Consider the following 21,475-nt stretch of genomic DNA (forward strand, 5'->3'; position numbering starts at 1 on the left):
TTGGCAAAACCTCACCGAATTTTTTTTGTCGGATTCAGGTGTGTTTTGGATTTGGGTGTTTTTTTACAAAACCCCCTCAAAAACAGCTTAAATCATAGAATTTGGGGGTCATTTTGATCCCATAGTATTATTAACCTCAATAACCATAATTTCCACTCATTTTCAGTCTATTCTGAACACCTCACAATATTATTTTTAGTCCTAAAATTTGCACCGAGGTCGCTGGATGACTAAGCTAAGCGACCCAAGTGTCCAACACAAACACCTGGCGCATCTAGGAGTGGCACTGCAGTGTCAGACAGGATGGCACTTCAAAAAAATAGTCCCCAAACAGCACATAATGCAAAGAAAAAAAAAGAGGTGCACCAAGGTCGCTGGATGGCTAAGCTAAGCGACACAAGTGGCCGACACAAACACCTGGCCCATCTAGGAGTGGCACTGCAGTGTCAGGCAGGATGGCACTTCAAAAAAATAGCCCCCAAACAGCACATGATGCAAAGAAAAATGAAAGAAAAAAAGAGGTGTAAGATGGAATTGTCCTTGGGCCCTCCCACCCACCCTTATGTTGTATAAACAGGACATGCACACTTTAACAAACCCATCATTTCAGCGACAGGGTCTGCCACACAACTGTGACTGAAATGACTGGTTGGTTTGGGCCCCCACCAAAAAAGAAGCAATCAATCTCTCCTTGCACAAACTGGCTCTACAGAGGCAAGATGTCCACCTCCTCCTCATCGTCCGATTCCTCACCCCTTTCACTGTGTACATCCCCCTCCTCACAGATTATTAATTCGTCCCCACTGGAATCCACCATCTCAGGTCCCTGTGTACTTTCTGGAGGCAATTGCTGGTGAATGTCTCCACGGAGGAATTGATTATAATTCATTTTGATGAACATCATCTTCTCCACATTTTCTGGAAGTAACCTCATACGCCGATTGCTGACAAGGTGAGCGGCTGCACTAAACACTCTTTCGGAGTACACACTGGAGGGTGGGCAACTTAGGTAAAATAAAGCCAGTTTCTGCAAGGGCCTCCAAATTGCCTCTTTTTCCTGCCAGTATACGTACGGACTGTCTGACGTGCCTACTTGGATGCGGTCACTCATATAATCCTCCACCATTCTTTCAATGGTGAGAGAATCATATGCAGTGACAGTAGACGACATGTCAGTAATCGTTGGCAGGTCCTTCAGTCCGGACCAGATGTCAGCACTCGCTCCAGACTGCCCTGCATCACCGCCAGCGGGTGGGCTCGGAATTCTTAGCCTTTTCCTCGCACCCCTAGTTGCGGGAGAATGTGAAGGAGGAGCTGTTGACGGGTCACGTTCCGCTTGACTTGACAATTTTCTCACCAGCAGGTCTTTGAACCTCTGCAGACTTGTGTCTGCCGGAAAGAGAGATCCAACGTAGGTTTTAAATCTAGGATCGAGCACGGTGGCCAAAATGTAGTGCTCTGATTTCAACAGATTGACCACCCGTGAATCCTGGTTAAGCGAATTAAGGGCTCCATCCACAAGTCCCACATGCCTAGCGAAATCGCTCTGTTTTAGCTCCTCCTTCAATGTCTCCAGCTTCTTCTGCAAAAGCTTGATGAGGGGAATCACCTGACTCAGGCTGGCAGTGTCTGAACTGACTTCACGTGTGGCAAGTTCAAAGGGTTGCAGAACCTTACACAACGTTGAAATCATTCTCCACTGCGCTTAAGTCAGGTGCATTCCCCCTCCTTTGCCTATATCGTAGGCAGATGTATAGGCTTGAATGGCCTTTTGCTGCTCCTCCATCCTCTGAAGCATATAGAGGGTTGAATTCCACCTCGTTACCACCTCTTGCTTCAGATGATGGAAGGGCAGGTTCAGGAGTGTTTGCTGGTGCTCCAGTCTTCAGCACGCGGTGGCTGAATGCCGAAAGTGGCCCGCAATTCTTCGGGCCACCGACAGCATCTCTTGCACGCCCCTGTCGTTTTTTAAATAATTCTGCACCACCAAATTCAATGTATGTGCAAAACATGGGACGTGCTGGAATTTGCCCAGATGTAATGCACGCACAATATTGCTGGCGTTGTCCAATGTCACAAATCCCCAGGAGAGTCCATTTGGGGTAAGCCATTCTGCGATGATGTTCCTCAGTTTCCGTAAGAGGTTGTCAGCTGTGTGCCTCTTCTGGAAATCAGTGATACAAAGCGTAGCCTGCCTAGGAACGAGTTGGCGTTTGCGAGATGCTGCTACTGGTGCCGCCGCTGCTGTTCTTGCTGCGGGAGGCAATCTACCCAGTGGGCTGTCACAGTCATATAGTCCTGAGTCTGCCCTGCTCCACTTGTCCACATGTCCGTGGTTAAGTGGACATTGGGTACAACTGCATTTTTTAGGACACTGGTGACTCTTGAGAAATGGAACCTAGATGGTATTTGGTACCGGGGACACAGTACCTCAATCAAGTCTGTAGTTGCCTGTGAATTAACGGTGGATAACGGAAACACGTTTCTCACCGCCCAGGCTGCCAAGGCCTGAGTTATCCGCTTTGCAGCAGGATGACTGCTGTGATATTTCATCTTCCTCGCAAAGGACTGTTGGACAGTCAATTGCTTACTGGAAGTAGCACAAGTGGTCTTCCGACTTCCCCTCTGGGATGACGATCGACTCCCAGCAGCAACAACAGCAGCGCCAGCAGCAGTAGGCGTTACACTCAAGGATGCATCGGAGGAATCCCAGGCAGGAGAGGACTCGTCAGACTTGCCAGTGACATGGCCTGCAGGACTATTGGCTTTCCTGGGTAAGGAGGAAATTGACACTGAGGGAGTTGGTGGTGTGGTTTGCAGGAGCTTGGTTACAAGAGGAAGGGATTTAGTCGTCAGTGGACTGCTTCCGCTGTCACCCAAAGTTTTTGAACTTGTCACTGACTTATGATGAATGCGCTGCAGGTGACGTATAAGGGAGGATGTTCCGAGGTGGTTAACGTCCTTACCCCTACTTATTACAGCTTGACAAAGGCAACACACGGCTTGACACCTGTTGTCCGCATTTGTGTTAAAATAATTCCACACCGAAGAGGTGATTTTTTTTGTAATTTGACCAGGCATGTCAATGGCCATATTCGTCCTACGGACAACAGGTGTCTCCCCGGGTGCCTGACTTAAACAAACCACCTCACCATCAGAATCCTCCTTGTCAGTTTCCTCCTCAGCGCCAGCAACACCCATATCCTCATCCTGGTGTACTTCAACAGTGACATCTTCAATTTGACTATCAGGAACTGGACTGCAGGTGCTCCATCCAGCACTTGCAGGGGGCGTGCAAATGGTGTAAGGCGCCACCTCTTCCCGTCCAGTGTTGGGAAGGTCAGGCATCGCAGCCGACACAATTGGACTCTCCTTGGGGATTTGTGATTTAGAAGAACGCACAGTTCTTTGCTGTGCTTTTGCCAGCTTAAGTCTTTTCATTTTTCTAGCGAGAGGATGAGTGCTTCCATCCTCATGTGAAACTGAACCACTAGCCATGAACATAGGCCAGGGCCTCAGCCGTTTCTTGCCACTCCGTGTCGTAAATGGCATATTGGCAAGTTTACGCTTCTCCTCAGACGCTTTTAATTTTGATTTTTGGGTCATTTTACTGAACTTTTGTGTTTTGGATTTTACATGCTCTCTACTATGACATTGGGCTTCGGCCTTGGCAGACGACGTTGATGGCATTTCATCGTCTCAGCCATGACTAGTGGCAGCAGCTTCAGCACGAGGTGGAAGTGGATCTTGATCTTTCCCTATTTTACCCTCCACATTTTTGTTCTCCATTTTTTAATGTGTGGAATTATATGCCAGTATCAATAGCAATGGCCTACTACTATATATACTGCGCACAACTGAAATGCACCACAGGTATGGATGGATAGTATACTTGACGACACAGAGGTAGGTAGAGCAGTGGCCTACTGTACCGTACTGCTATATATTATATACTGGTGGTCAGCAAACTGTGCAAAACTGAAATGCACCACAGGTATGGATGGATAGTATACTTGATGACACAGAGGTAGGTAGAGCAGTGGCCTACTGTACCGTACTGCTATATATTATATACTGGTGGTCAGCAAACTGTGCAAAACTGAAATGCACCACAGGTATGGATGGATACTCTACTTGACGACACAGAGGTAGGTAGAGCAGTGGCCTACTGTACCGTACTGCTATATATTATATACTGGTGGTCAGCAAACTATGCAAAACTGAAATGCACCACAGGTATGGATGGATAGTATACTTGACGACACAGAGGTAGGTAGAGCAGTGGCCTTCTGTACCGTACTCATATATTATATACTGGTGGTCAGCAAAATTATGCACTGTACTCCTACTATATACTACAATGCAGCACAGATATGGAGCGTTTTTCAGGCAGAGAACGTATAATACTGGTGGTCACTGGTCAGCAAAACTCTGCACTGTACTCCTCCTATATAATACTGGTGGTCCCCAGTCCCCACAATAAAGCAGTGTGAGCACAGATATATGCAGCACACTGAGCACAGATATGAAGCGTTTTTCAGGCAGAAAACGTATAATACTGGTGGTCACTGGTCAGCAAAACTGCACTGTACTCCTTCTATAATACTGCTGGTCCCCAGAATAAAGATATTTGCAGCCCCCTGAAAGTTCTGAAACAAAGTGAGAGGACGCCAGCCACGTCCTCTCACTATCATTTCAAATGCACGAGTGAAAAATGGCGGCGACGCGCGGCTCCTTATATAGAATCCGAATCTCGCGAGAATCCGACAGCGGGATGATGACGTTCGGGCGCGCTCGGGTTAACCGAGCAATAGTGGAGTATCCGAGTATGCCTCGGACCCGTGTAAAATGGGTGAAGTTCGGGGGGGTTCGGATTCCGAGGAACCGAACCCGCTCATCACTAGTTATTTTGTTTCTCTGCAGGGTAAATACTGGCTGCTTTATTTTTACACTGCAATTTAGATTGCAGATTGAACACACCACACCCAAATCTAACTCTCTCTGCACATGTTAAATCTGCCTCCCCTGCACTGCACATGGGAGGTCATTCCGAGTTGTTCGCTCGCAAGCGGATTTTAGCAGATTTGCTCATGCTAAGCCGCCGCCTACTGGGAGTGAATCTTAGCATCTTAAAATTGCGACCGATGTATTCGCAATATTGCGATTACACACCTCGTAGCAGTTTCTGAGTAGCTCCAGACTTACTCGGCATCTGCGATCAGTTCAGTGCTTGTCGTTCCTGGTTTGACGTCACAAACACACCCAGCATTCGCTCAGACACTCCTCCGTTCCTCCGGCCACTCCTGCGTTTTTTCCGGAAACGGTAGCGTTTTTTCCCACACGCCCATAAAACGGCCTGTTTCCGCCCAGTAACACCCATTTCCTGTCAATCACATTACGATCGCCAGAACGATGAAAATGCCGTGAGTAAAATTCCTAAGTGCATAGCAAATTTACTTGGCGCAGTCGCAGTGCGGACATTGCGCATGCGCATTAAGCGGAAAATCGCTGCGATGCGAAGATTTTTACCGAGCGAACAACTCGGAATGAGGGCCCTGGTTTTGCCCAACTGCTAACAAAATTCCTGCTGCGATCAACTCGGAATTACCCCCTTTATCCACTAGATTTCAGAGAATACTCAGTATATTATAGTGATTAAAATCAAACAAAAACACCCTCTGGCGCCATCTACTGTTCACAGTTTGATTCTCTTTGTTAGAATATTGCAAAATCAAACAGTTTCTATTCATCTTTATATAAAGTACAATTCTGTACACTGATGCTTTAACACACATGCTAAAGGCACCTAATTACAGCGAAGTTCTAATGCCATCAGGGCATTCTTGAAGTTGCCTTGAATCATTGTGTGTATGGGTCCAGTTATCCCAATGAATCAGACTTATACCAGCCATGGGTCGGTTATAAGGCATTCATACAATGTCTAAAATCTGACTGCACACGTAGTCGTCTTATGACCACACTTATCTGTTCCCGGTGGCATCGTTCCAAGAGTCAAGTCACCAGATCTGTGGGGACTTAGTCACTATTCACGGTACAGTCATAGCTCCGACTCAGTTTTTCAGTCATGCGTCCTCCTGCATTAGTGATCTGAGCTGCGTCCTATGACTGCATTGACCACTGTGTGACCAATGCAGTCGCGCAAGCCGGCAGCCGCAGCTACAACAAAGAGTCCACGAAATCGCCATCTTCCAATGGACATCCTGAACCTGGCCTCGTCCCTCCCCCACAATGGCCTAAACAGAGGGCGTTGCTGCTTACCCCCGCCCTAAATGGCAACAGACTGTCAATCACTGACAGGCTGCTGCCAATCCGCGAGCTACGTACTGCACATGTGCAAAGTACTGAACATCGGCACTCTGCGGCATGCACCGCTACTCCGTCGGAACCTGAATCAGGCCTTCTGTTTGCTGAATATCCTTAGATTTCAGAGATAAGATTTTCTCATTTACCACTAATAGCCTGAAAATTAAGTCTTATTTCCCGAATATCCGCATTCATAAAATATCTGCTTTCAGTAGCTCTCACGTATGTAGTGCACTCTATGCAGCCAAGATGACTTGGTTGTTCACTGTCTGCAAGGTCCCCCCATTGCACGCCTGCTTTCCAATTTGCTGAGACATCTTTGCAAACTACAAGTGTCATACGGATACTTGTCTTCTCTTCTGGGATAACTGGGCGCTCCCCTAGACTCCCGGGAGACTATGCCAGACGCCTGCTCCTGGGGGCTTGATGGCGAGCTCTGTGGGGCATTGCGCAGCAAGAGGCCCCCCACAGCTCCCATTAGATCCTGCTGTCCAGTTATACAGAAACACACTGTGCAAACATCACATCAAAGTATCACCTCCTACAAATTTAGCACCATCCTGTTCAAAAACCTTTTCTACGTCCCTCCTTTATGGCTTAAACCGAAGAGGAGAGTGAAGGGACAACACGTGACAATATTGTGAGTGAAGTTCATTGCTTGTGGGGCACCTAAAATACCCGTCTCCATTGAGGTGTTACGAAGAGGTGCAAAAGAGGTCCCACTGAAAGTAGAGGACTAGATCCGAACACCGCAATTTTTGTGAGCTGATGCAAATTCAAGGTCATTTGTGGAGTGGAAATGACTGAACGGCCCGGAATAAACATGTATACTGTAAATGCATACAATGTAATGTAATATTAATGTGCCCTCTCCTCTACTTTTTCTCATTTCAATTGTCACGCTGCACAAAAGCGATTCTTCTTTCTGCATTGCTGGGCAGACTACCCAGATTATTCCAGACTTTTAATTAAGAATGTCTGTGAAATTTTCAATCATTATGTATATGCCTAGCTCAGGGACGCGCGCTGCTCTCCTGGATCTCCGATCCCAATGGAAAAAGTGCATTCAGGCAGCAGCCAAAGGACTTGCTTTATACATGTTCCAACGTTTCAGCCTTTATGCATACATGGGAGCCCCTGAGGAAAGGCATAATAAACACTGAAACGTTGGAACCGATATATATCTCCTATATAATAGCCCAGATCTGTGACTTTGTGACTCATTTGCTAACGCTGGGCGGAGTCACAACACTGGGCGGAGTTAGTCAAATGAGTCACAGATCTGGCCAAATCTATAGGAGACTAGGAGCAGAAGCAGATAGTATGGGCATGGCACAGGCAGGGGTGCATACCTCCCAGCTTTCTTCAGGAGCTTTCTTCAGGCAGAAGGAGGCACACACACTCAGCGAAAAGGGGGTGTGGCTTCACGGGAGGGCCCCCGTTTTCGTCAGTGAGGGGGCATGCCCAGCGCTCTGTGAGCTGCTGGCATGCCCCCAGGGGCTGATTATGAGTCCGGGGGGCCCAGGGCACTTGAGACAGGGGAGCACTATCTCATTGCTGTACCTGCTGTGAGTTGGGGGCGTGGCCTAATCGCGGGACACGAGGCCATGCCCCCTTATGCAAATTCCGGGATTTTTTTTTAAATGGAATTTTGGCCCCTCAGCTAGGGCTAAATCCAGAGGAGGTGGTCGCTCCCCCCTACACACCCGCACAGGCAGAAGAAAGCAGGGAGACTGCTGCCTCCCTGCAACACCACAGACCTGACAACACGCAGCAGCGTGTGCTGACTGTAGCACAATGTTGCTGCTGTTACTGGCAGGACGGGGGAGCTTCTGAGATGGGACAGAGCTACTCCAGCCGGGGGGCCCCCTAAAACTGTGGGGCCAACGGTACGTACCCCCTGCCCCCCCCTTAATCCGGCTCTGCTGCTGGAACCCCCCCGTAATCCGTACCCCCTGATGCCCCCTCTCCCTCTGTCTCCACTATTCACCGCTGCTCTGCTAAGCAGAACAGCGAGTACAGGAGCTTTCCAACTGCCCCCCCCCCACCGCGGGACACTGCGACTCGCGGGTGGGACAGCGGGACAGACCCCCAAAAATGCGACTGTCCCGCGAAAATCGGGACATTTGGGAGGTATGGGGGTGTGTGAGGGGGTATGCCGTACAGACAGACGGGCACCGGCTCACTGTGTGCTTGACCCCCCACATCAGCATACTCAGCAGGGTCTCTCTGGCGTGGAGGAGCGTCACTTTCTGGCACACTCCACGCTTCTTAGCTGCAGTTTTGTGGGGCCTCACCCACCCCTCCCCCACCAATGGCACCCCTGCACCTGCCTCTCCACCACCTGCAGCACCTCCGGACCTCCTTCCCCATCCGCCGCACCACCCGTACCTGCCCCTCCCCTACCTATGGCGCCTGCGGACCCCAACCCCGGCACTCCCACCCCTTCCCATCCCACAGCACCTCCAGAACCCTTCACCCATCCACAACATCCCCACACCTGCCCCTCTCCCACCCGTGGCACCCCTGCTCCTCCCTCACCTGCAGTGCTTCCGGACCCCTCCCCCATCTGCATCCCCCACTCCTCTGCCCCTCTCCCACCCGCAGCACCTCCCGACCCTTCCCCATCCCGGCCCCACCCCCACTTCCACCCCCCCTCCACCCGCAGCATCTACAGACACCATCCGCAGTCCCCCCCGCACCCGCTACATTCTGTACATCGTGCCCTGCAGGTGCTGTTCACGCCGTTGCAAGGGGCTGCGCCTCCTTCACCATCGCACACCCTTTCATTGTGCAATATTTAACCACTAACAAAGGAATGCATGTAATACTCCATATAATACAAATATTGAACCCCAGATAGGCATGTAAGGGTAAAGGGGGCGTAGCCCCTTGCGACGGTGTAAAGAGCGCCCGTAGGGCGCGATGAAGCACCTAGTATATATATATATATATATATATATATAATATATATACACCCCCCCCCCCCCATACATCGACCCCAGTGTCTCAAGATGCTGGGGTACTACAAGTCCCAGCATTACTTCAAAGGTGCGACTAACACCGCTAGATAGGGGTAACGCCGAGCTGAGTCCGCATAGAGTCTGCACCCGGGTGGCCTCACCCCGATTGTCCGGACACAGGCATCGAAGACCCGGCTCTGCCTCTGGCGTTCGGCTTCCTTCCTCCTCTGCAGGGCGGCGGCCTCGGCCAGGTCCCGGGACAGCGACAGCTTCTCCATGGTGATGTTTCCCCCTCGCCGGCCGCCACCGCTGCTGCTGCACGTCGCCTGGGAGACCAGGACGCGGTTGCTAGGTTGCAGAGGTCCCCGCCCCTCCCGGACACGCCCCGCCCTCAGCCTCCCATCCCTGCCTCTGGCTGCGTGACGTCACCGATCGCGCTCGGCGGGAAACTCACTCTGAGGGGAACAGTCGGTGCCGCCATTTTATATCTCTCATCCTGTGCTGCTCGCTCCGCCGCTCTCACGCCATGGGCGTCCTCAGCCACCTCATACTGGAGGACTTTAAGTCGTGGCGGGGGCGGCAAATCATAGGGGCCTTCAGACGCTTCAATTGTGTGATCGGCCCCAATGGTTCAGGTAAAATGTCTCCCACCCAAGCACCCACCCAGTACACGGGGACACCCCGGCGCCTCTGACCCGCTATATAGCTCTGATGTCACCTATCATACAGTCTCATGTATAGTAATTGCTATGTAGTGCTCCTCTAGATGACAATTTAGGGTGATGCTGTGCAGAGTCCCGATTTTCTTCATTAAAGTCGGGACTGTGATTCCAGCTAACCATAGGGACTCCCAAAAGTACATTTCATGACTTCAGGGACCAAGAACAGATGTAATACACGCCTGTGTTTCTTCAGTGTTAGTATGACTCTTGTTAGAGGTATATTTATTAAAGCGGGTTTTCAGAAGTTATGATGTTGCCCAGAGCAACCAGATTCTATTTAATAATCTAGTGCATTTTGGAAGAATCTGGTTGCTATGGGCGACAGCCTCACTTCTATAAACCCGCACTTAAGTGACTTTGGCCCAAATGTATTAAGCCTTAAAAAGTGATAAAGCGAAGCACTTAAAGGCACAGATTTATCAAGCCTTGGAGAGTGATAAATATGGTGATAAAGAACCAGCCAATCACCGCCTAACTGCCATGTAACGGGCTGTGGGGCAGATTTAGCTAGCTGAAATGCTGGCGCTGGCACGACGAGCAACAATTGACTAGCTCAGTCATAGAATCTTGAAATACATACAGGTGTACTGTAACACTCGCATCGAGAACTAATTGCCCAGCATAGGAACCATTGGGCCGAATTCAGATTTGATCGCAGCAGCACATTTGTTAGCTAATGGGCAAATCCATGTGCACTGCAGGGGGAGCAGATGTAACGTGTGCAGAGAGAGTTAGATTTGGGTGGGTTATAATGTTTCTGTGCAGGGCAAATACTGGCTGCTTTATTTTTACACTGCAATTTAGATTTCAGTTTGAACACACCCCACCCAAATCTAACTCTCTGCACATGTTACATCTTCCCCACCTGCAGTGCACATGGTTTTGCCCATTCACTAACAAATGTGCTGTTGCGATCAGATCGGAATTAGCCCTCTTGTCCCAAATGACAAACTTATACCCCTTTTCCACTAGCTTTTTTAAACACGGTAAATGCGTGGGGGCGCCCATTTACCCGTGTTTCTCTTACGTCCTAGAGGATGCTGGGGACTCCAAAAGGACCATGGGGTATAGACGGGATCCGTAGGCGCTTGGGCACACTGAAAAGACCTTGGGCAGCAGGTTACTGGGGTCCGGGAGCCAGCAGATTTCGGTGCCTCGACACCGTTTCGCAGACCCCCGCCGGCATTTTCAAATCTGGCGGGCTGGGAAGGGGCGGAGCTTAGCCGCATGGCTCACAGGCGCCATTTCTCCTCCACACGCTGGCCCAGGACCTCCACAGCTCCTCAAGTAACGGGGAGCTAATCGAAGGGAGGGGGAGGGGGGGGGGGGCGCAGTTGTGGTGCATTTTTATGATAATTTCTCTAACGTCCTAGAGGATGCTGGGACTCCGTAAGGACCATGGGGAATAGACGGGCTCCGCAGGAGGCATGGGCACTTTAAGAAAGACTTTGGACTCTGGGTGTGCACTGGCTCCTCCCTCTATGCCCCTCCTCCAGACACCAGTTTTAGACTGTGCCCAGAGGAGAATGGGTGCACTGCAGGGAGCTCTCCTGAGTTTCCTGCTTAGAAAGCTTTTTTGTTAGGATTTTTTCTCATTTTCAGGGAGCACTGCTGGCAACAGGCTCCCTGCATCGAGGGACTGAGGAGAGAGGAGCAGACCTACTTAAATGATAGGCTCTGCTTCCTCGGCTACTGGACACCATGAGCTCCAGAGGGAGTGAACACAGGTTCGTCCTGGGCGTTCACCCCAGAGCCGCGCCGCCGTTCTCCTCACAGAGCCAGAAGAAACGAAAACAGAAGACGTCTCAGGCGGCAGAAGCCTTCGGTGCTTCACTGAGGTAACGCACAGCACCGCAGCTGTGCGTCATTGCTCCCATACACCTCACACACTCCGGTCACTGTAAGGGTGCAGGGCGCAGGGGGGGCGCCCTGGGCAGCAATAAAACACCTCTCCTATGGCAAAAGTCTATATACATGTACAGGTGGGCACTGTACATGTATATAAAAGAGCCCCCGCCATTTTTTAGTAAGTTTGAGCGGGACAGAAGCCCGCCGCTGAGGGGGCGGGGCTTCTCCCTCAGCACTCACCAGCGCCATTTTCTCTCCACAGCACCGCTGAGAGGAAGCTCCCCGGACTCTCCCCTGCTTGACACACGGTGAAAGGGGGTTTTAAAGTAGAGGGGGGGCACATTATTGGTGTTTATACATTAAGCAGCGCTACTGGGTAAACAATCTGTGTTTTTCTCCAGGGTTATATAGCGCTGGGGTGTGTGCTGGCATACTCTCTCTCTCTGTCTCTCCAAGGGGCCTCAGGGGGAACCTGTCTTCAGAAAAGAGATTCCCTGTGTGTGTGTGTGAAGTGTGTCGGTATGTGTGTGTCGACATGTTTGACGAGGAAGGCTCACCTAAGGAGGAGGGGGAGTGCATGATAGTCCGGTCGCCGTCGGCAACGCCGACACCGGACTGGGTGGATATGTGGAATGTCTTGAATGCAAATGTAAATTTCTCTGACGTCCTAAGTGGATGCTGGGACTCCGTAAGGACCATGGGGAATAGCGGCTCCGCAGGAGACTGGGCACAACTAAAGAAAGCTTTAGGACTACCTGGTGTGCACTGGCTCCTCCCACTATGACCCTCCTCCAGACCTCCGGTTAGAATCTTGTGCCCGGCTGAGCTGGATGCACACTAGGGGCTCTCCTGAGCTCCTAGAAAGAAAGTATATTTCTCTGACGTCCTAGTGGATGCTGGGGACTCCGTAAGGACCATGGGGAATAGCGGCTCCGCAGGAGACTGGGCACAAAAGTAAAGCTTTAGAACTACCTGGTGTGCACTGGCTCCTCCCCCTATGACCCTCCTCCAAGCCTCAGTTAGATTTTTGTGCCCGAACGAGAAGGGTGCACACTAGGTGGCTCTCCTGAGCTGCTTAGTGAAAAGTTTAGTTTTAGGTTTTTTATGTTCAGTGAGACCTGCTGGCAACAGGCTCACTGCATCGAGGGACTAAGGGGAGAAGAAGCGAACTCACCTGCGTGCAGAGTGGATTGGGCTTCTTAGGCTACTGGACATTAGCTCCAGAGGGACCGATCACAGGCCCAGCCATGGATAGGTCCCAGAGCCGCGCCGCCGGCCCCCTTACAGAGCCAGAAGAAGGTCCGGAAAATCGGCGGCAGAAGACGTCCTGTCTTCAACAAGGTAGCGCACAGCACTGCAGCTGTGCGCCATTGCTCTCAGCACACTTCACACTCCGGTCACTGAGGGTGCAGGGCGCTGGGGTGGGGTGGGGCGCCCTGAGACGCAATAAAAACACCTTGGATGGCAAAAAATGCATCACATATAGCTCCTGGGCTATATGGATGAATTTAACCCCTGCCAGAATACACAGAAAAACGGGAGATAAGGCCGCCGAGAAGGGGGCGGAGCCTATCTCCTCAGCACACTGGCGCCATTTTCCCTCACAGCTCCGTTGGAGGGAAGCTCCCTGGCTCTCCCCTGCAGTCACTACACTACAGAAAGGGTTAAAAAAGAGAGGGGGGCACTAATTATGCGCAGTATTAATAATACAGCAGCTATAAGGGGAAAAACACTTATATAAGGTTATCCCTGTATATATATATAGCGCTCTGGTGTGTGCTGGCAAACTCTCCCTCTGTCTCCCCAAAGGGCTAGTGGGGTCCTGTCCTCTATCAGAGCATTCCCTGTGTGTGTGCTGTGTGTCGGTACGTTTGTGTCGACATGTATGAGGAGAAAAATGATGTGGAGACGGAGCAGATTGCCTGTAATAGTGATGTCACCCCCTAGGGGGTCGACACCTGAGTGGATGAACTGTTGGAAGGAATTACGTGACAGTGTCAGCTCTGTATAAAAGACAGTGGTTGACATGAGACAGCCGGCTACTCAGCTTGTGCCTGTCCAGACGTCTCATAGGCCGTCAGGGGCTCTAAAGCGCCCATTACCTAAGATGGCAGATATAGACGCCGACACGGATACTGACTCCAGTGTCGACGGTGAAGAGACAAATGTGACTTCCAGTAGGGCCACACGTTACATGATTGAGGCAATGAAAAATGTTTTACACATTTCTGATAATACGAGTACCACCAAAAAGGGGTATTATGTTCGGTGAGGAAAAACTACCTGTAGTTTTCCTGAATCTGAGAAATTAAATGAGGTGTGTGATGATGCGTGGGTTTCCCCCGATAACAACTGATAATTTCTAAAATGTTATTGGCATTATATCCTTTCCTGCCAGAGGTTAGGGTGCGTTGAGAAACACCCCCTAGGGTGGATAAAGCGCTCACACGCTTGTAAGAACAAGGGCTCTACCCTCTCCTGAGATGGCCGCCCTTAAGGATCCTGCTGATAGAAAGCAGGAGGGTATCCTAAAATGTATTTACACACATACTGGTGTTATACTGCGACCAGCAATTGCCTCAGCCTGGATGTGCAGTGCTGGGTTGGCGTGGTCGGATTCCCTGACTAAAAATATTGATACCCTAGATAGGGACAGTATATTATTGCCTATAGAGCATTTTAAAGGATGCATTTCTATATATGCGTGATGCACAGCGGAATATTTGCCGACTGGCATCAAGTCTAAGTGCGTTGTCCATTTCTGCCAGTAGAGGGTTATGGACACGACAGTGGTCAGGTGATGCGGATTCCAAACGGCATTTGGAAGTATTGCCTTATTAAGGGGAGGAGTTATTTGGGGTCGGTCTTTCAGACCTGGTGGCCACGGCAACAGCTGGGTAATCCACGTTTGTACCCCAGGTCGCCTCTCAACATAAGAAGACGCCGTATTATCAGGCGCAGTCCTTTCGTGGGCAAGCGGGCAAAAGGTTCCTCATTTCTGCCCCGTGACAGAGGGAGAGGAAAAAGGCTGCAGAAATCAGCCAGTTCCCAGGAACAGAAGCCCTCTCCCGCCTCTGCCAAGCCCTCAGTATGACGCTGGGGCTTTACAAGCAGAATCAGGCACGGTGGGGGCCCGTCTCAATGAATTTCAGCGCGCAGTGGGCTCACTCGCAATTAGACCCCTGGATCCTTCAGGTGATATCTCAGGGGTACAAATTGGAATTCGAGACGTCTCCCCCTCGCCGTTTCCTAAAGTCGGCTTTACCGATGTCTCTCTCTGACAGGGAGGCAGTTTTGGAAGCCATTCACAAGCTGTATTCCCAGCAGGTGATAATCAAGGTACCCCTCCTGCAACAGGGAACGGGGTATTATTCCACACTGTTGTGGTACCGAAGCCGGACGGCTCGGTGAGACCGATTCTAAATCTAAAATCTTGAACATTTACATACGGAGGTTCAAATTCAAGATTGAGTCACTCAGAGCAGTGATTGCGAACCTGGAAGAAGGGGACTACATGATGTCTCGGGACATCAAGGATGCTTACCTTCATGTCCCAATTTACCCTTCTCACCAAGGGTACCTCAGGTTTGTGGTACAGAACTGTCACTATCAGTTTCAGACGCTGCCGTATGGATGGTCCACGGCACCCCGGGTCTTTACCAAGGTAATGGCCGAAATGATGATACTCTTTCGAAGGAAGGGAATTTTAGTTATCGCTTACTTGGACGATTCCCTGATAAGGGTAAGATCCAGGGAACAGTTGGAGGTCGGTGTAGCACTATCAGGTAGTGTTGCGGCAGCACGATTGGATTCTCAATATTCCAAAATCGCAGCTGATTCCGACGACTCGTCTTCTGTTCCTAGGGATGATCCTGGACACAGTCCAGAAAAAGGGGTTTCTCCCGGAGGAGAAAGTCAGGGAGTTATCCGAGCTAGTCGGGAACCTCCTATAACCGAGCCAAGTCTCAGTACATCAATGAAAGGGTTCTGGGAAAAATGGTGGCTTCCTACGAAGCAATCCCATTCGGCAGATTCCACGCAAGAACTTTCCAGTGGGACCTGCTGGACAAATGGTCCGGGTCGCATCTTCAGATGCATCAGCGGATAACCCTGTCACCAAGCACAAGGGTGTCTCTCCTGTGGTGGTTGCAGAGTGCTCATCTTCTAGAGGGCCGCAGATTCGACATTCAGGACTGGGTCCTGGTGACCACGGATGCCAGCCTGCGAGGCTGGGGAGCAGTCACACAGGGAAGGAATTTCCAGAGCTTATGGTCAAGCCTGGAGACATCACTTCACATAAATATCCTGAAGCTAAGGGCCATTTACAATGCTCTAAGCTCAGCATGACCTCTGCTTCAAGGTCACCCGGAGTTGATCCATTCGGACAACATCACGGCAGTCACCCACGTAAACAGACAGGGTGACACAAGAAGCAGGAGGGCAAGGCAGAAGCTGCAAGGATTCTTCGCTGGGCAGAAAATCATGTGATAGCACTGTCAGCAGTATTCATTCCGGGAGTGGACAACTGGGAAGCAGACTTCCTCAGCAGACACGACCCCCACCCGGGAGAGTGGGGACTTCACCCAGAAGTCTTCCACATGTTTATAAAACTCGACAAGTATTGCGCCAGGTCAAGGGACCCTCAGGCAATAGCTGTAGACGCTCTGGTAACACAGTGGGTGTACCAGTCAGTGTATGTGTTCCCTCCTCTGCCTCTCATACCCAAGGTACTGAGAATTATAAGATGGAGAGGAGTAAGCACTATATTCGTGGCTCCGGATTGACCAAGAAGGACTTGGTAACCGGAACTTCAAGAGATGCTCACGGAGGATCCGTGGCCTCTACCTCTAAGAAGGGACCTGCTCCAGCAAGGACCCTGTCTGTTCCAAGACTTACCGCGGCTGCGTTTGACGGCATGGCGGTTGAACGCCGGATCCTGAAGGAGAAAGGCATTCCGGATGAAGTCATTCCTATCCTGATCAAAGCCAGGAAAGATATAACCGCAAAACATTATCACCGCATTTGGCGAAAATATGTTGCGTGGTGCGAGGCCAGTAAGGCCCCGACGGAGGAATTTTCAACTAGGTCGATTCCTACATTTCCTGCAAACAGGAGTGTCTATGGGCCTGAAATGGGGGTCCATTAAGGTTCAAATTTCGGCCCTGTCAATTTTCTTCCAAAAAGAACTAGCTTCAGTCCCTGAAGTTCAGACGTTTGTGAAAGGGGTACTGTATATACAGCCTCCTTTTGTGCCTCCAGTGGCACCTTGGGATCTAAATGTAGTTTTTGGGTTCCAAAAGTCACATTGGTTTGAACCACTTAAATATGTGGAGTTAAAATATCTCACATGGAAAGTGGTCATGCTGTTGGCCCTGGCCTGGGCCAGGTGCGTGTCAGAATTGGCGACTTTATCCTGTAAAAGCCCGCATCTGATTTTCCATTCGGACAGGGCGGAATTGAGGACTTGTCCTCAGTTTCTCCCTAAGGTGGTTTTCAGCGTTTCACCTGAATCAACCTATTGTGGTGCCTGCGGCTACTAGGGACTTGGAGGACTCCAAGTTGCTAGACGTTGTCAGGGCTCTGGAAATATAGGTTTCCAGGACGGCTGGAGTCAGAAAATCTGACTCGTTGTTTATTCTGTATGCACCCAACAAGCTGGGTGCTCCTGCTTCTAAGCAGACTATTGCTCGTTGGATTTGTAGTACAATTCAGCTTGCACATTCTGTGGCAGGCCTGCCACAGCCAAAATCTGTAAAAGCCCATTCCACAAGGAAGGTGGGCTCATCTTGGGCGGCTGCCCGAGGGGTCTCGGCTTTACAACTTTGCCGAGCAGCTACTTGGTCTGGAGCAAATACGTTTGTAAAATTCTACAAATTTGATACCCTGGCTGAGGAGGACCTGGAGTTCTCTCATTTGGTGCTGCAGAGTCATCCGCACTCTCCCGCCCGTTTGGGAGCTTTGGTATAATCCCCATGGTCCTTACGGAGTCCCCAGCATCCACTAGGACGTCAGAGAAAATAAGAATTTACTTCCCGATAATTCTATTTCTCGTAGTCCGTAGTGGATGCTGGGCGCCCATCCCAAGTGCAGATTGTCTGCAATACTGGTACATAGTTATTGTTACCAAAAAATCGGGTTATTGCTGTAGTGAGCCATCTTTTCTAGAGGCTCCTCTGTTATCATGCTGTTAACTGGGTTTAGATCACAAGTTATATGGTGTGATTGGTGTGGCTGGTATGAGTCTTACCCGGGATTCAAAATCCTTCCTTATTGTGTACGCTCGTCCGGGCACAGTATCCTAACTGAGGCTTGGAGGAGGGTCATAGGGGGAGGAGCCAGTGCACACCAGGTAGTTCTAAAGCTTTACTTTTGTGCCCAGTCTCCTGCGGAGCCGCTATTCCCCATGGTCCTTACGGAGTCCCCAGCATCCACTACGGACTACGAGAAATAGAATTATCGGTAAGTAAATTCTTATTTTTCTCTGACGTCCTAGTGGATGCTGGGAACTCCGTAAGGACCATGGGGGGGTAGCGGGCTCCGAAGGAGGCTGGGCACTCTAGAAAGATTTATGACTACCTGTTGTGCACTGGCTCCTCCCACTATGACCCTCCTCCAAGCCTCAGTTAGATCTTGTGCCCGGCCGAGGTTGGATGCACACTAGGGGCTCTCCTGAGCCTCTAGAAAGAAAGTATAGAATTAGGTTTTTCTCTATCGTCCTAGTGGATGCTGGGGTTCCTGAAAGGACCATGGGGAATAGCGGCTCCGCAGGAGACAGTGCACAAAAAGTAAAGCTTTAGGATCAGGTGGTGTGCACTGGCTCCTCCCCCTATGACCCTCCTCCAAGCCTCAGTTAGGTTTTTGTGCCCGGCCGAGAAGGGTGCAATCTAGGTGGCTCTCCTAAAGAGCTGCTTAGAAAAGTTTAGCTTAGGTTTTTTATTTTACAGTGAGTCCTGCTGGCAACAGGATCACTGCATCGAGGGACTTAGGGGAGAAGAAGTGAACTCACCTGCGTGCAGGATGGATTGGCTTCTTTGGCTACTGGACATTAGCTCCAGAGGGACGATCACAGGTACAGCCTGGATGGTCACCGGAGCCTCGCCGCCGGCCCCTTTGCAGATGCTGAAAAGAGAAGAAGGTCCAGAATCGGCGGCAGAAGACTCCTCAGTCTTCTTAAGGTAGCGCACAGCACTGCAGCTGTGCGCCATTGCTCTCAGCACACTTCACACGGCAGTCACTGAGGGTGCAGGGCGCTGGGGGGGGGCGCCCTGGGCAGCAATGAAAATCCTTTTTTTTGGCAAAAAATACCTCACATATAGCTTCCGGGGCTATATGGAGATATTTAACCCCTGCCAGAATCCATTTTTAAGCGGGAGACGAGCCCGCCGAAAAGGGGGCGGGGCCTATCTCCTCAGCACACAGCGCCATTTCCTCACACAGTTCCGCTGGTCAGGAAGGCTCCCCGGCTCTCCCCTGCACTGCACTACAGAAACAGGGTTAAATCAAGAGAGGGGGGGCAAAATTTGGCGAAATTGTGATTTTATAAAAGCAGCTATAAGGGAGCACTTATTATAAGGCTATCCCTGTAAAATATAGCGCTTTGGTGTGTGCTGGCAAACTCTCCCTCTGTCTCCCCAAGGGGCTAGTGGGGTCCTGTCCTCTATCAGAGCATTCCCTGTGTGTGTGTGCTATATGTCGGTACGTGTGTGTCGACATGTATGAGGACGATGTTGGTGAGGAGGCGGAGCAAATTGCCTGTAATGGTGATGTCACTCTCTAGGGAGTCGACACCGGAATGGATGGCTTATTTATGGAATTACGTGATAATGTCAACACGCTGCAAGGTCGGTTGGCGACATGAGACGGCTGGCAAACAAATTAGTACCTGTCCAGGCGTCTCAAACACCGTCAGGGGCGTTAAAACGTCCTTTTACCTCAGTCGGTCGACAGACACAGACACGGACACTGATTTCAGTGTCGACGGTGAAGAAACAAACGTATTTCCCTTTAGGGCCACACGTTACATGTTAAGGGCAATGAAGGAGGTGTTACATATTTCTGATACTACAAGTACCACAAAAGAGGGTATTATGTGGGATGTGAAAAAACTACCTGTAGTTTTTCCTGAATCAGATAAATTAAAGGAAGTGTGTGATGATGCGTGGGTTCCCCCCGATAGAAAATTATTGGCGGTATACCCTTTCCCGCCAGAAGTTAGGGCGCGTTGGGAAACACCCCTTAGGGTGGATAAGGCGCTCACACGCTTATCAAAACAAGTGGCGGTACCGTCTATAGATAGGGCCGTCCTCAAGGAGCCAGCTGACAGGAGGCTGGAAAATATCATAAAAAGTATATACACACATACTGGTGTTATACTGCGACCAGCGATCGCCTCAGCCTGGATATGCAGAGCTGGGGTGGCTTGGTCGGATTCCCTGACTAAAAATATTGATACCCTTGACAGGGACAGTATTTTATTGACTATAGAGCATTTAAAGGATGCATTTCTATATATACGAGATGCACAGAGGGATATTTGCACTCTGGCATCAAGAGTAAGTGCGATGTCCATATCTGCCACAAGATGTTTATGGACACGACAGTGGTCAGGTGATGCAGATTCCAAACGGCACAAAGGTGTATTGCCGTATAAAGGAAGAGGAGTTATTTGGGGTCGGTCCATCGGACCTGGTGGCCACGGCAACTGCTGGAAAATCCACCGTTTTTACCCTAAGTCACATCTCTGCAGAAAAAGACACCGTCTTTTCAGCCTCAGTCCTTTCGTCCCTATAAGAGTCATATCTGCCCAGGGATAGAGGAAAGGGAAGAAGACTGCAGCAGGCAGCCCATTCCCAGGAACAGAAGCCTTCCACCGCTTCTGCCAAGCTCTCAGCATGACGCTGGGACCGTACAGGACCCCTGGATCCTACAAGTAGTATCCCAGGGGTACAGATTGGAATGTCGAGACGTTTCCCCCTCGCAGGCTCCTGAAGTCTGCTTTACCAAGGTCTCCCTCCGACAAGGAGGCAGTATGGGAAACAATTCACAAGCTGTATTCCCAGCAGGTGATAATCAAATTACCCCTCCTACAACAAGGAAAGGGGTATTATTCCACACTATATTGTGGTACTGAAGCCAGAAGGCTAGGTGAGACCTATTCTAAATCTAAAAAAAAAAAAAAAAAAAAAAAATTTGAACACTTACAAAGGTTCAAATCAAGATGGAGTCACTCAGAGCAGTGATAACGAACCAGGAAGAAGGGGACTATATAGTGTCCCGGGACATCAGGGATGCTTACCTCCATGTCCCAAATTTGCCCTTCTCACTAAGGGTACTTCAGGTTCGTGGTACAGAACTGTCACTATCAGTTTCAGACGCTGCCGTTTGGATTGTCCACGGCACCCCGGGTCTTTACCAAGGTAATGGCCGAAATGATGATTCTTCTTCAAAGAAAAGGCGTCTTAATTATCCCTTACTTGGACGATCTCCTGATAAGGGCAAAGTCCAGGGAACAGTTGGAGGTCGGAGTAGCACTATCTCGGATACTGCTACAACAGCACGGGTGGATTCTAAATATTCCAAAATCGCAGCTGTTCCCGACGACACGTCTGCTGTGCCTAG

The 21,475-nt window shown here is 50.2% G+C and overlaps 2 protein-coding genes across 3 annotated transcripts in view; one reads left to right on the top strand and one right to left on the bottom strand.

Moving 5' to 3' along the window:
- The window catches only part of RIBC2 (RIB43A domain with coiled-coils 2), a 54,934-nt gene extending 45,295 nt beyond the window's left edge, over positions 1-9,639 (bottom strand). The window contains exon 1 of the mRNA XM_063928901.1: positions 9,449-9,639. Coding sequence (XP_063784971.1) covers positions 9,449-9,565 — 117 coding nt within the window. The 5' untranslated portion in view covers positions 9,566-9,639. The remainder of the gene's footprint in view (positions 1-9,448) is intronic.
- A 78-nt stretch (positions 9,640-9,717) lies between these two features.
- SMC1B (structural maintenance of chromosomes 1B) overlaps positions 9,718-21,475 on the top strand; it is a 619,466-nt gene continuing 607,708 nt past the window's right edge. Inside the window, exon 1 of one of the 2 annotated variants that reach the window (XM_063928898.1) lies at positions 9,718-9,922. In XM_063928898.1, the coding sequence (XP_063784968.1) occupies positions 9,814-9,922 (109 nt within the window). In that variant the 5' untranslated portion in view covers positions 9,718-9,813. The remainder of the gene's footprint in view (positions 9,923-21,475) is intronic. The other variant, XM_063928897.1, reaches the window with a different exon arrangement.

Source organism: Pseudophryne corroboree, chromosome 6 (genome assembly GCF_028390025.1).
Source record: "Pseudophryne corroboree isolate aPseCor3 chromosome 6, aPseCor3.hap2, whole genome shotgun sequence".
In the NCBI taxonomy this organism is placed as follows: domain Eukaryota; kingdom Metazoa; phylum Chordata; class Amphibia; order Anura; family Myobatrachidae; genus Pseudophryne; species Pseudophryne corroboree.